Source organism: Delphinapterus leucas, chromosome 7, assembly GCF_059928025.1.
Source record: "Delphinapterus leucas isolate spDelLeu-1000000601 "Yukka" chromosome 7, BTC_Dleu_Yukka2, whole genome shotgun sequence".
In the NCBI taxonomy this organism is placed as follows: domain Eukaryota; kingdom Metazoa; phylum Chordata; class Mammalia; order Artiodactyla; family Monodontidae; genus Delphinapterus; species Delphinapterus leucas.
The window spans coordinates 27,190,427-27,204,389 of NC_143135.1; the positions used below are offsets into that span (position 1 = coordinate 27,190,427).

Consider the following 13,963-nt stretch of genomic DNA (forward strand, 5'->3'; position numbering starts at 1 on the left):
CCAGAGCCAAGCTCTTGACTATCCCACAGTCCTGCTGAGCTAGTTGTTGTTAATGATCCAGGCCCGTGATTTCTTTTATTTCCTCTCTTCTCTGCTGGAAACTTTGCATGTGCAAGGTCAATTTTTGTGTCTCTTATTACAGGTGCACTGAAATTTTAAATTTACCTTCTGCAGCTCGGAGATTGTTCAGTGAAAAGGGGAAGGAAATCTTTGCCCTAAAAGACCTTCAAAGAGATGAACTGGTAAAGACATGAGCGTGAAACTGGAAATATTAATATAGTGATACTATTAAAAGGAAAGTGTTTTTAAATATAAGACTTCAAGCACCATTTATTTCCTGTTATTTTTGCTCAGAATTATCCTAATTCAGCAACCATCAGAAAGTAATAAGAATAGCTGATTGTTGAGCGCTTACTATGTGTCAGGCATGATTTTCAGGGCTGTATGTAATAGAACTCATTTAGTGCTCATCAAAACCCCTTTTATAAATGAGGGCAGAAACTGGAGAGGACCACATTATTAACCACTTGCGGTTTCTGCCCTACTCTTTTTTTTTCGCGGTACACGGGCCTCTCACCGTTGTGGCCTCTCCCGTTTTAGAGCACAGGCTTCGGACGCACAGGCTCAGCGGCCATGGCTCACGGGCCCAGCCGCTCCGTGGCATGTAGGATCCTCCCGGACCGGGGCACGAACCCGTGTTCCCTGCATTGGCAGGCAGACTCTCAACTACTGCACCACCAGGGAAGCCCCTTAACTTTTTTTTTTTTTCCCTACTCTTTTAAGGGGGTAGATTCTGTATTCTTTTCGAGGCCTTCAAAATGTAGTTATTTAATGATTTCTTACTGAATGATTATTTTACCTTTTCAGAAAAAAATAATCATATCTAGTTTTTCACACACTCTATTTGGGAGGCTGGAGAAGGCTGAGAAGTGGAAGGACTTTAGCTGCCCAGCCTTTCCCCCGACTTATGGAATTTATGGTATCAGCTTGAGAAGAAAACCTGCCTTGATTGATGCCTCAAATTCTTTGAACAGAGAACCAAGCTTGTACCAAATTATCAGAACTTGACTCAGACTCTGAATGTAAAGACCCCTTGAAAGAGTCTTAAACCCAAGTACCAGTGACTAATAGCAGAGGCAGCATGGCAGAGTGGAGACCCTCTGTTCTTGGAGTCTGGTAGACAGTGTTGTTGTTTTTTTAAAATTTATTTATTTTTATTTTTGGCTGCATTGGGTCTTTGTTGCTGCACTTGGGCTTTCTCTAGTTGTGGCGAGTGGGGGCTACTCTTCATTGCGGTGCGCGGGCTTCTTATTGCAGTGGCTTCTCTTGTTGCGAAACATGGGCTTCAGGTGCGCGGGCTTCAGTAGTTGTGGCTCACGGGCTCAGTAGTTGTGACTTGTGGGCTCTAGAGCACAGGCTCAGTAGTTGTGACCCACGGGCTTAGTTGCTCCGTGGCATGTGGACTCTTCCCGGACCAGGGCTTGAACCTGTGTCCCCTGCATTGGCAGGTGGATTCTTAACCACTGCACCACCAGGGAAGCCCTAGACGGTGTTTTGAATTCTAATTCTGTCATTGCCAAGTTTTCTGTTTGTTTGATTTTAATATTTTTGTTTTTCCTGCTGTGCTTATTCACTGTGTTATTTTAGAAAGAATTTAAGGTAGATGCATTAAAACATATGACACAAAAAGGTAAATTTAACTTAAAGATAAGTCAATGAGGTCACCAGGGCTAAGCGAGTATGTGTGAAAGGAGGATGAGATGGACCCAGGAGTGATTGTTATACGGATCAACATATTTGCTAGAAATGAATCTGTCAACTGTTCTGAGCCACCAACATGAGGATTGAAACATGAACAGTTACATGACTAAGTATGTCCATGAGAGAAAAAGAACCCTCTTGATCAGAAAGAAGATATTTTTGAGAAAGTTTTCCCTGGGTCCACATACAAAGTATGTATGTAATGATCAGTCAGTGGCCCCAAAAAAAGGCAACGTTGAGTTTCTTTTTCTTTTTACCGAGTCTTTCTCAATATATTACTCTACTTTTTCCTCACGTCAAAGAAATATGTATTTATTTAAGGACATTTAGGAAGTACCTATAAGCAAAATCAAGAAGAAAAAGTATCATCCATAATTTCAGCATCTAGAAATATCCACATTAACATTCTGGTGCATATACTGCAAGTTCATTTATACCAGTGGTTGTCAGAGTTTTCTGTAAAGTGTCAGATAGTTAATATTTACAGACCATAATGTATCTATTGAAACATCAGCTCTGCCATTGTAGCACGAAAACATTCACAGATAACATGCAAATGAGTGGGCATAGCTGTATTCCAATAAAACTTTATTTACAAGAACTGGCAATCGGCGAGATTTGATCCTCAACCATAGTTTACGAACCCCCAATTTTTTTTTTCAGTGTTTAACTTTTAATTTTTAAATTTTTTTAACATCTTTATTGGAGTATAATTGCTTTACAATGTTGTGTTAGTTTCTGCTATATAAAAACGTGAATCAGCTATATGTGTACATATATCCCCGTATCCCCTCCCTCTTGCATCTCCCTCCCACCCTCCCTATCCCACCCCTCTAGCTGGTCACAAAGCACCAAGCTGATCTCCCCATGCGATGCAGCTGCTTCCCACTAGCTATTTCACATTTAAACCCCTGATTTATTCCCACTTAACTTCCCCCCATCCCTCCCTTCCTTCTTTCCTTCCTTCTTTCCTTTCTTTAAAAAATTATTTTTTCTACAACTTTTTATTTTGAAATAATTAAAGATTCATAGGAAGTTGCAAAGATAGTATGGAGAAGTCTTTTTTTCAGTACAAAACCCTGTAGATCCATCAAACTTGTTGCTTTTATCAATAGTTTGTGCCTTTTATCACTGAGTATTATTCCTTTTTATCACTGAGTATGGTGCCATAGTTTGTTTAATCATTCACCTATTGTAGGGTGTTTTGATTGTTTCCAGTTTGGGCTATAATAATGCTGCTGTGAGCAATTGTATCTGGGATTAGAGACTCATTTCTTTGGTAGGTGTATGTTTCATGTGGAGAACATTGGATCAATCCTGATCTGTCCATTGCTCAGCAGAAGAAGCGAATCTTCCTGAGGAACTTAGCATCAGATATTTCTAAAATTCAAACTTTCTGCAGTACACGTAAGATAGAGGGTAAGCATTGGAATTATTTACTTTATATATGTACAGCCAAAAAAAAAAAAAAACCTTGATGATATTGCTTTTTAAAAAAAAATCCAACTTTGTTTAAACAGGTCATATTTCACCCCTGCATCTTGCTGTTTAGCTTTAGACTAATTTTTATATTTAACAGAGTTGCATATCTTAATTCACACTGTACTTTGGATGTGCAGAGAAAACATACTTTCTTTATTTTGTCTTTAACAAATTGGGCCTTCTTTGTGAGCCCCAGCTACCCCCATCAAGGAAAACTTTAAATGTACAGTCAGGTTTAAACTTGTCCCATCCATTAATTTAAATAGTCCCTTTCAGGAAGGCTTTCAGGTTTCTCAGTTTCCAGACTCTCACTTTAGTTCTTCTCTAGGATGGAAGGAAAGAACTCGGGGTGCAGATCCTCTTGCTTTCTGGGCCCTGCTGGCTGAAGTCCATGGCTGGGTGACAGTGTTCCATTCTTTTGGCCCAGATAATGCTTTGGGTGGGTGGTACTTCCTGCCTGCCTCAGCCTCCCCTCTGCTCCCTCTGGCCCTCTGCAGCCTGGCTGTGGTTGGGTAACCATCTCTACAAATCCTTGCTACAGAACCTCTTGACCCCTGCTTGGCAGCCACTTCTGGAAAGCTCCCCTGCATGGCTCTTAGTAAATCCTGGGTCATGGCTGCACGTCCCGGAAACCAGATCCAGGTTCATGTGGCTATGCCACAGATTGGAGTGGTGAGGACAGCTCAAGAGGTAACCCATCACCATGTCCTGAACAATGTCCTCAGTGTTTCCTTGTCTAGCTAAGATTCCTGCAGCAAAGCCTGTAGGCAGAATCAGGACACCCTGTGCTGGTTTTCTGCCTTCCTTTGTGTTCTGCCACAGATCCTCTCAGGCCCAGAAATGGTAGGTTTCCTCCAGATCAACACTGAGATAAGCTAAAGGCTTTTGGAAAAGACCCTAAATCATGACAGTGTCATCTGACTTACATGGCCATTGTCTTGTGCCTGAATGTCAAAACTGTATTTGTACTTTTGCTTTCCTTTTGTAACAATTCTCATTCCTCATGGTCTACCACCTTCCCTTAAGGCTACCCCAGGACCAGGACAAAGGTCCTATATATAGAAGAAAAAAATCATTAATATAATTTGAAACATTATCTTATTGCATATCTTGAATACTGTACATTAAGCTTTGCATGTGTCTTTTAAGGCATTGGGAACTTTCATTGAGGAGTTTGGATCCCAGAGAATGACCTAGAGGCGTATGTCTAAATAATGGGACCCATTTGAATAGTTAGAATTTATAACTAACTTATTTTTGGAAAGACCTATTTTTTTAGCACTTTTGACTGAGAACGCCTTGAGAGGAAAGAATTTACAAAAATTAAATTAAGTGAAATCCAATTTATTAGTTTAAAGAGCAACTATCAATTATACTTAGAATGTATTCTCTTAGACCAAATAGCTGGAAATTTTCTGCATTTTTATTTTAACACGTGTTTTCAAAATCCTAGTGCTCTGAGGTCATAACTAATATGTCCATGCAATTTGTGCATTTCTCCTCAGCTCTTGTTTTAGAAGTCCAAAGTGACATTGTGTTGGGAGCCAAGCTTGCTGTGCGGAAACCAATTTTTGGAGAAGAGAAGCAAATTATAGAACCAGAGGAAAAGCAAGTGCAAAAAAATGCTTTAACATCGGGAAATGCTTCTAGTGAAATTCTGTAAGTAATCAGTGTGGCCAGAAAAGTTACCGGGTTCCTATTTGAACTCAGCTCATTAGCTCAGTAACACCACAGAGCCCATGCAGGGAACCCACAGCAAGTTTATGAAACTAATGGAAGTTGAAGAGCTAGTATTTAATTAGTTTCCTGGCAAAAGGGTAGAGCTGGAGCTTCAGTGTTCAACAAGCACAATGATCTACTTTCAGTAATTTTGATATGATGTTGCTATTTTTAAAAGACTGGAATCTTAGAACTGGAGACATTTATTTGAGGAATTCATCATGTTTTTGTTTCCATAAACATGGACTTCAGGAACAATTATGCTTCTTCCTTAATGTAGGTTCAAGTTGAATACATGTTAGTATAAGTTATCATCCTGGATTGCTGAAATAGCTTTCTGATTGGTTTCTATCTCCATAATCTCCTCCTGCCAATTCACCTTGAAGTTTCATCTATGGACAATCTTTCTAAAACACAATCCTCTTTATACAGTTCTTCAATGGCTACCTATTGCAGACAGAAGACAATGTTTAGTCTGGAATCCCAAGCCCTCCTGACCCTGGTCCAGGCCTGTCATTAACCCTCATTTGTACCCCCATGCCCACCTCCACTCCACACTTTTTCTTTGTGCCACATGAACTCCAAGCTCCAGCTCGGCAGCTACAAGCTGTCTCTGGACTGTGGGCTACTCCACTGATGCACTGCTGCAGGCCTCTCACCACATATTCATTTCTCTCCAGCTGACGTGCCCCCGTCCTGGGTCTGTGGAAGGATTCTTTATCATTGAAATCAATCATGACAATGACTGTACTAGCAATGTACTTATCAGTTCCCTCCCCTCTACTCCACCAACCACCACCAATTTGGGAATTCCTTGAGGGCAAAAACTCTATCACACGTGTTGTGTGAAGACCAGGATAACTGACTTTTGTCATCATTTACAGAATAAATGAAGGAATCATTGAATTCGTTTCCAAATTATAAAACCAAAAATAGCAAGTCAATTACCATTGCAATAACTGAAAATTAATTTGTATACAAATTAATTTTCATTAATCATTGGTATACAAGCTGTTTTAAACAACTGTTTCTATCCTTAATTACAAGAATATTAACTTTTATGTTAGGAATCAAACTTCCTCATTTTGATGGGTAGTTCATCTGGTCCTACATCCTGACACTAACAAAGGCACCAGAAAGCCTTTTTCAGAGAGAGTGATTTGACCTATATTGTATCTTCCTCAATTGTTAGAGAATTGGCCACAAACTTTTCTAACATTCCCTTTTGTTCTTCTTCTAAAGAATGTATCTAGCCTCTGAGTTATTATACTGCACTTGGAAAAAAATAAATAGAAAGTAAAAAAAAAAAGAAAGAGCATCTTTGAGAGCAAAGATTCTTGTTGTTCTGATTCATAGATTTCATCAAGGCCTGAAATCTTTGAGCTAAAAGTCTTTGAGTCCACTCAAAACATAATGCAGGAGCATGGTGACTTAATAATACTGCACTGCATATTTGAAAGTTGCTAAGAGAGCAGATCTTAAAAGTCTTCATTACAAGAAAACAATTTTTGGAACTATCTGCGGGGATAGATGTTAACCAGACATATTGTGGGGATCATTTTGCAATATATACAAATATCAAATCATTATGCTATATACCCAAAGCTAATATAGTGTTATATGTCAATTATACCTCAATTAAAAAAAAAACATAATGCAGGAATCTCCTGCACATTCTAGGCAAGCTCGTTTGATCCAGCCTCTTCTTGAATACTCCTAGGAACAGGGAGATCACTATTTCACAAAGCGGCCCATTTTAATGTTGAAATAATAATTCAGAATACCTCTATCCTTCTATAACTCCATGGGTAAAGTAGACCCTACCCCACCTCACCCAGTTTCCATCACAATTTCCTGTTTTATTCCACTTGTGATATCCATTGTTTGTTTATTCATTTACTTACCTACTATCTCTCTTCTTCCCACTAGAATGTAAGCTCCGTGAATCCTGAGAACTTAACTGTTTTGTTCACCACTATTATCCCCAATACTTAGAACTCTGTGCCTACAATATAGTAGATGTTTAAGAAATATTAGTTAAAGGAATGAATGATTAAATAATGACTAGTTATATGAATGAATGAATGGACATGAATCAATAAAGCAAGATGTATTTTTAAATGGCTGTTCTAAAATTAACTTGACTGTCCTTCATTTTCTTGGGAGCCGAGGAGTATATAGATATCCCAAGTTAGAAAATCCCATCTGGATTTGGAGGAAGAATCTTGTTATGTCTAAGAATGACTTTTTTTTTGGTCTGTTTCCCTCAAAGAAATTGAGTTGGTAGGAAAGCTGTGCTTTTTATTTTCAACACAAGATGGCACTGTTGTTTCTTTAACTGTTAATGAGCTTTTTGTCTTCAGAAGCTGCTTGTGCTGCAGCTCTGAATAAGGCTGTTGTTACCCACCAATTTCATATCCACATGTAATACTTTTGTTACATTTGAAAAGTGTATGGTCTGCTCTGCTAACGCAGGAATTGTCCCTGGAGATTTGGGTAATTCGATATTGCTTGCAGTTACATCAAATTACCGCAAGCACCTTGGTGACCACAGCCTCCCCCAGAGAACTTTATTTAAACATATGCACATTTAGAGTGCTGAAGTATGCTTGCTGCTTTGCCTGTATATTTATCCTGCCTTCAGCAGAGCAGTCCTCATATTGTGTCATGATCCCACGGAAGCAAGTGTACCCTAAACAGTGCCTGGGGATTTGCTATATTCAGATCTGCATGGTGGTTATGTTTCCATTCACGATTTCATCTTAATAAGAGGCCACAAGGCTGACTCAGTTATTCAAACTATGACTATTTACTCTAAGTGTTTTCGTGTATTATTCTCTATCAAAACCTGGCACGTTTGTGCTGGTGCTATTTGAGTCTCTCTAGATTTTTCTATTGAGAGGAAAAGTTATTAAGATTCCTTAACATTGTCTAATGAGTAAATTTTATGAAACCTAGTAATCTAGGCTGTCTGTTCCAGACAGAATTATGACACATTTATGGAGTAGGCAAGAGTCTCATTACACGTTTGTTATGAATTTCCAAAACTACTGAGTAGTCTTAATCTTATTTTTGAAATATAATACATGACCCCATTTTTTTCCTGAGTAAATATAACAAAGATGAATGCTGTTTATTATGTGATTGAGGATTCATTTGCAGCTTTGTATTAAAAAATCTAAATTGTGTATTAGTAGGAGGTGAATTTGCAGTGTTAGGCACCATTATGGAAATATGACTTCCAGATCCACCAGCATCATTCAGGATATTATCAGACTACACCTCAGAGAAAATTCTGTGAGTATAAATCAGATTTCTTAGACTTCTGTTTCCTTCTGAACCTTGATAGAGATTCACATGCAAGAGCCCATCTCCGAATGAAGGCTTGTCACACACTTCTCAGGTATGCCTGGCAGGAAACTTCTCATAACTTTGATGAAGATGACAGTCTTCCAAAGAAAATGGAAGAAGAGCTCTTTGAAAATGTGGAACCAGAGAAGAAATACACGTAAAAAGTTGCAAGGGATTCCTGTTAGAGATTTCTACCTGGTCTTAGATTCACTCACTTTAGGGCAAAAATATTACGGAAGATTTACATTACTGTTAGTTGCTCTTTACATCAACACACACATTTTTGTGTTTCTTGTGTTTTTGACTGAAGTATTTACAAGTACTGGTGGCAAGTACCTTCTCGCTTTAGCTGTGTAATGTAATTTCTCATTCACTGGTGTCTTTTCTATTAAAAGATAAGCTCATCCATCTTTGCCTCCTTAGAACTTAGGACAGAGCCTGTATATTAGTTGAATGAATGTGTAAATGAACTTATGAATAAGCATGTAAAATGCCTTGATGTCTTTAAGAAATTAGTAAAATGCAATTTCTTCCTTTTTAACTTTATTTTTTCTCTGGTCAATGTCCAATGAAATGACAGGAATCTATAGTACTTGGTATTATTCCATAATCTTTATACATTTACTTAATGTTATAGCAGTTTACATGAATTAAACAGTTTTAGCACTTCAACACTTAGCATCAGTCCATGCACATAGTAGAGACTTAATAGACGTTTACAAATTAATTGCCAATGCATTGTGATTCTTAATAAGGTTTAATAAGTCTGCATAATGCCTTAAGAGATATTTAAGTATGAGATTCCTTTGAATTAACTTATTAATGTATCATTATTTTGGTTTATGATATTTTATGAGTTGTTAGGGAAGATTCAAAAACTTGGAGAATGGGATTCTGTTTGCCAGGGATTCTGTAGATGGAGGATAGAAATGATCATGATTTGAACAGAACTCCTTTATTTCCCTCTGTTCTGATTCATTGCCCTGTTCCTACTCCTACCTCTTTTTCCCTTTAAATTATCTCAAGTGGATTTTTTCTTTGCTGATGAATTTCTCATGTTCTCTTGGATAAATATTTATTTCTAATATAAAATAAACTCAGAATTCTACTTTTTACATCAGCTTGACAGTGCAAAGCAAATAACATTGCTGCTGTCCTGATGATAATGCTTCCGCATTATAAGTGAATTTGGTTCATGGCGGGTCTCTTGCCAACAGAACTTGCTATCTCCAGCACATCAGTGCACAGGACATTTTTCTGCCCCTAATGGGATTTTCTTTATCTCAGCCATTCTCCAAAACAGAGTAAACTGCAGAAGGTGTGCCACCAGCAGTTCGAATACAGAGATGGGCAAATTATAAGCTATGCTTCTCCTCGGCTAGTCTTGGGGGTGCAAGGCCCCAGCCTGCGTTCAGGCATGGAGGTTGTTTTGGTGGAGAAAAAAGCAGATGGTAGTCATCAACACTGGAGGTACAAGGAAGACAGCAGGTAAACCCATTGTATTTGGGCCTCAGTATATCAAAGGGTGAATAGGAGCCTAAGAGATCCAGCATGGTCCCCACAGACCAGGCAGGGGTATATTTGAGGACTTTGGATTTTCTATTTAATGTGGCCAATAATATTTTTAATCTACTCAAGGAAGAGAAAGATTGTGAAGTCAAATGTAAGTGCTCAGTAGTCTACACACAACTCATCCACTACAGCTTCAGGTAAGAAACGTGAAATCTAGCCTACTAGGTTCAGAGTTGGGTTTTTTTGTTTTTTTTTTAAAGAAGATGTTGGGGGTAGGATTTTATTAATTAATTTATTTTTTCTGTGTTGGGTCTTCATTTCTGTGCAAGGGCTTTCTCTAGTTGTGGCAAGCGGGGGCCACTCTTCATCGCGGTGCACGGGCCTCTCACTATCGCGGCCTCTCTTGTTGCGGAGCACAAGCTCCAGACGCACAGGCTCAGTAGTGGCTCACGGGCCTAGTTGCTCCGCAGCATGTGGGATCCTCCCAGACCAGGGCTCGAACCCGTGTTCCCTGCATTAGCAGGCAGATTCTCAGCCACTGCGCCACCAAGGAAGCCCCAGGTTCATAGTTTTAATGGGCCATTGAGGTCAAGAGAGAGCTAGACTCTCATCTAACTTATTTGTGTGATTTGAAAACATCATAAAATCAAGTAAGAATTCTAAAAAGTCCCATTTTTAAAAATTTGCAGTACTTTTCATTAACACAGTCTTCTGCGCCACCCCACATGCATGCCTTCCCTCTCTCCCCTACTTCCATCATATAACCAACTGATGTGGCTTCCACTCACACAGTGAAATCGAATTGAATTCTTACCCTAATGAGATAAATCAACCTGGTGCAATGGCTGGCCCTTGTTTGGATCTAGCTTGAAGCCCACCACTGTCAAAAAGGTTAATTCTGAGACAATCAGAAGAAATTTAAAATAGTCTAGGTACCAGATGATATGAAGGAAGCCTTGTTAATTTTGTTGGGTGTCATAATGGTTTAATGGCTATGTTTAAAAAAAGTCCTAATCACTTGGATGTATATTGTAGTATTTACAGATAAAATTAAGAGAGATCTCAGCTTTGTTTTAAAATATTCTAGCAAAGCAAAAATTTTTTTAATGGGGACAGGCGAGGGGATGAAACAGGCATGGCAGAATGTTGATAACTGTTGTGTCTGTGGCGGTTTCTTATACATTTCTCTCTGGTTTTGTGCATGCTTGAAATTTCTTTAACAAGAGAGATGACAGCTCCTTGGTTTTTAGATGGTTTGCCTCAAAGTCTACCATTAGTGTTATATGGTGGGGCTCCAGGGCCCTCTTCAGTCTCTTGAAATACTACAGAAAATGTGTTTGTGTATCTGTGTAATACTTTTTTTTTTCTTTTTCTGGGAAAGAGCTGTGAAGGTGTATGATGCAAAAGGCTTAGGGGATCGCTGCTTTGAGAGAGACTGTATAATCTTCAGCAGGCGGCAGCAGAGGGCCCAGCATGGACAGGAAAGGAGCTAGCCTTCCTCTGCTCACTGTCTGAGATTCAGAGCTGCCAGCAAGGAACACATGCAGCCTTGTTTCAGAGACAGCTGAAAAACCAACCTGTAGACAGACCTGGTGAATGTGTTCTTTTGCCCCATTTATCCTAGCTAAGCTGACTTTGCGACAGGGGAGCTCAGAAGCAGGCTTTTGGCCCTGCGAATGGTTTGCTTTGTGGAACCAGAATTCATTCCTTTAGCTGCAGAAGATTATCAAGGGCAGTGTTTTAGGTACCGGTGCTTTAGCAAAGAACAAAACATAAAAATTCCTGCCCACGAAGCTAGTGCTACCCCATCTCTACATTTCTGGAATTTAGAGCTACATCTTACTGCCTTGGCTTTCTGTATTATAGTAGAGGTCCCGCTTGAGCCTAAGTTGGAATTCGAGTATGGCTGAAGGGCTCTAGGGTGGACACGCATGGGGAATGAGAGGAGTGACCCAAGGCACTAGACAGCCACACTTTATAAGTTTAACTCAGGAACACTTGGTCATCAGAAGAGAGAGCAAGTTCTGAGTCCTGCTCAGTGTCTGTACTGCTTTTGGTTTTCACCCTAAGTGCTGTGGGGAAATCAGGAGGACAGGAAGGCTGTTTAAGTAAAAACAAAGGGAAGCTCGCCTAAAACTCTAGGCACTCCCTTACTGCTTTGGAAAATCTAACCACATGTAACACCAAAGAGGATGGTCTCTTCCAATTTCCTTCCACTTTCCAGAACGCTCTGCAATGTTGTCGTATTGAGGCCTTCCCATGTCAAGCCGTAGAAGAGAGGGACAGTTGGAGGGAGATGGTGGTATTGACTGATCGCTGGCTGGAAACTGTAGGGTCCAGAGAGAAGAGGTGGAGCCGTGAGGGGGAGGGGCAGTGGGACAGGGTTCGCTCCTGAACACATGGGTCACCGTTTAGGGACTCCCACAGACACTTGGGCAGGAGAGGTTTTGCAGAAGTCTTGATGATTAGATGTGGGCATTATTCAGAGGAACTTATGTCCCATGGCAGAAATGTCTGTATAGCGACAGTAATTCTGAGCTTTCTTCTACATTTTCCCTTGACATTTTTCTTCTTCGTGTAACTGGGTTTTGAAACCCATTTGTTCTGATAAGCTGGTGAGGCCTGGAGAAACTTGGGTTACACTACGTAGCAGAAACCTGTAGAAAATTCCATTTATGTGAACCATAGTCTTTTGATCTTCCATATTTTTCCCAGGCAGTAAATTAGCATTTATTGAGGCAACTTCCCAATCAGAATTTGTGTCAATAGAGCAGAAGCCCAATAGCTCACTGCCAGCATGACGGGAGGTGCCAAGTGCTATCACTGTGCCTAGAATTTTCTACCATTAGTCCTTTCATTCAGTCCTTTGGGTCTTGAATTACTTTTTCATTTTGGCCTTCTATTTAAAATAGAGAATAACTAGAAAATCTGATATCTTAAGCAATTATAAGCAAAACCTCGTAAGGGGAAGTTTGACTATGAGAACAAGGCCTAGCTGGGAGAGCACATGGTCTAGGAGAGTAGTATAAGAAAGTAGTAAAAGAGCAAGGGGGCACTGGCGGGCAGTAGGAGCTTACCAAAGACACACTTACTTGGTTTCTAGTCACACAGAAAAATGGTCCAGGTCAACTTTTGAGATAAACTGGTATCTTTCTCCTATTTTCAACCGTGGCACAATCTGAATTAATCATTTGGTCTCAAAAGGGAAATATGAAAAAAATGCTCAGGGAAAAAAATCCCCTTCAACAAGTTTCAAAATTTTAAAAGGGAAAATACAGTGTCATGGAATTCAGAGCTGAAAGAGATTTTGAAATTTTTCTAGTCTTAGTCACCTGATTCTAAAGCTAGGTAAACTGAGGCTCAAGAAGATGAAGTGATTTGTATGCACTCGCACTGTGGGTTAGTAGAAGAGGCTGTGCTGTCGTGCTGGGATATTTCTGGGACACAGAGTCAGTTCTCACACTGCCGTTTGGCACGTAGTGGGCTTTATGCAGAAGTCTAAAAGCTCAGGCTTCCTGCAGAATGTAAGCACTCCTGTGATGGGCAAGTGACAATTGACAGTCCAAAAAGGAAAAGAAAAGTCAACACTGTCATGGCTGAGCATGGCACTGAAGCATGGGAGAAGTTGCTACATCTATTCTAGGCAGCAAAAACAGAGAAAGCTAGGCAACTAATCTAGGCATCTCAGTAAGTTGTTGCAGGAAATATACAATCATTCATTCATCTGACTACTACTGAGTGCCAGTAAAAATGCAAGATGCAAACTATGCCACATGCTGAGGCTACGGAGATGAACAATATTGAATATCAGCTCTCGTGCTATGCACAGACTTGATAAATGCTAAAAAGGTATTTGATAAAATTGAATACCCACTTTGGATTTAAACTGACACTTCGTTAACTAACACTAGAAGGAAGAAACACATTGTAAGATTAATAGTGATTGTCTTAGGAATATAAATGATGTTTCAAATTCTGTTTTCATTTTTACTATATTTTCTAATATTTTGTAAATGCTTTACAATGAGGATATTTTGTTTTATGTTCAGAGATTTAAATTAGATATCTAGAATTTTTTGTCTTGAAAGGAAAAATACGTTACTCTTATCACAGATCTCCCCCACCCCCGCTTTCTTCC

General features: G+C 39.5%; 1 protein-coding gene across 1 annotated transcript in view; it reads left to right on the forward strand.

Annotated features, from left to right (window-relative positions):
- Nucleotides 1-13,963, forward strand: part of LOC111179752 (doublecortin domain-containing protein 1) — a 224,465-nt gene that overhangs the window by 165,308 nt on the left and 45,194 nt on the right. The window contains exons 12-16 of the mRNA XM_089915854.1: nucleotides 143-242; nucleotides 3,045-3,180; nucleotides 4,749-4,902; nucleotides 8,312-8,470; nucleotides 9,601-9,801. Of these exons, the coding sequence (XP_089771980.1) occupies nucleotides 143-242; nucleotides 3,045-3,180; nucleotides 4,749-4,902; nucleotides 8,312-8,470; nucleotides 9,601-9,801 (750 nt within the window). The remainder of the gene's footprint in view (nucleotides 1-142; nucleotides 243-3,044; nucleotides 3,181-4,748; nucleotides 4,903-8,311; nucleotides 8,471-9,600; nucleotides 9,802-13,963) is intronic.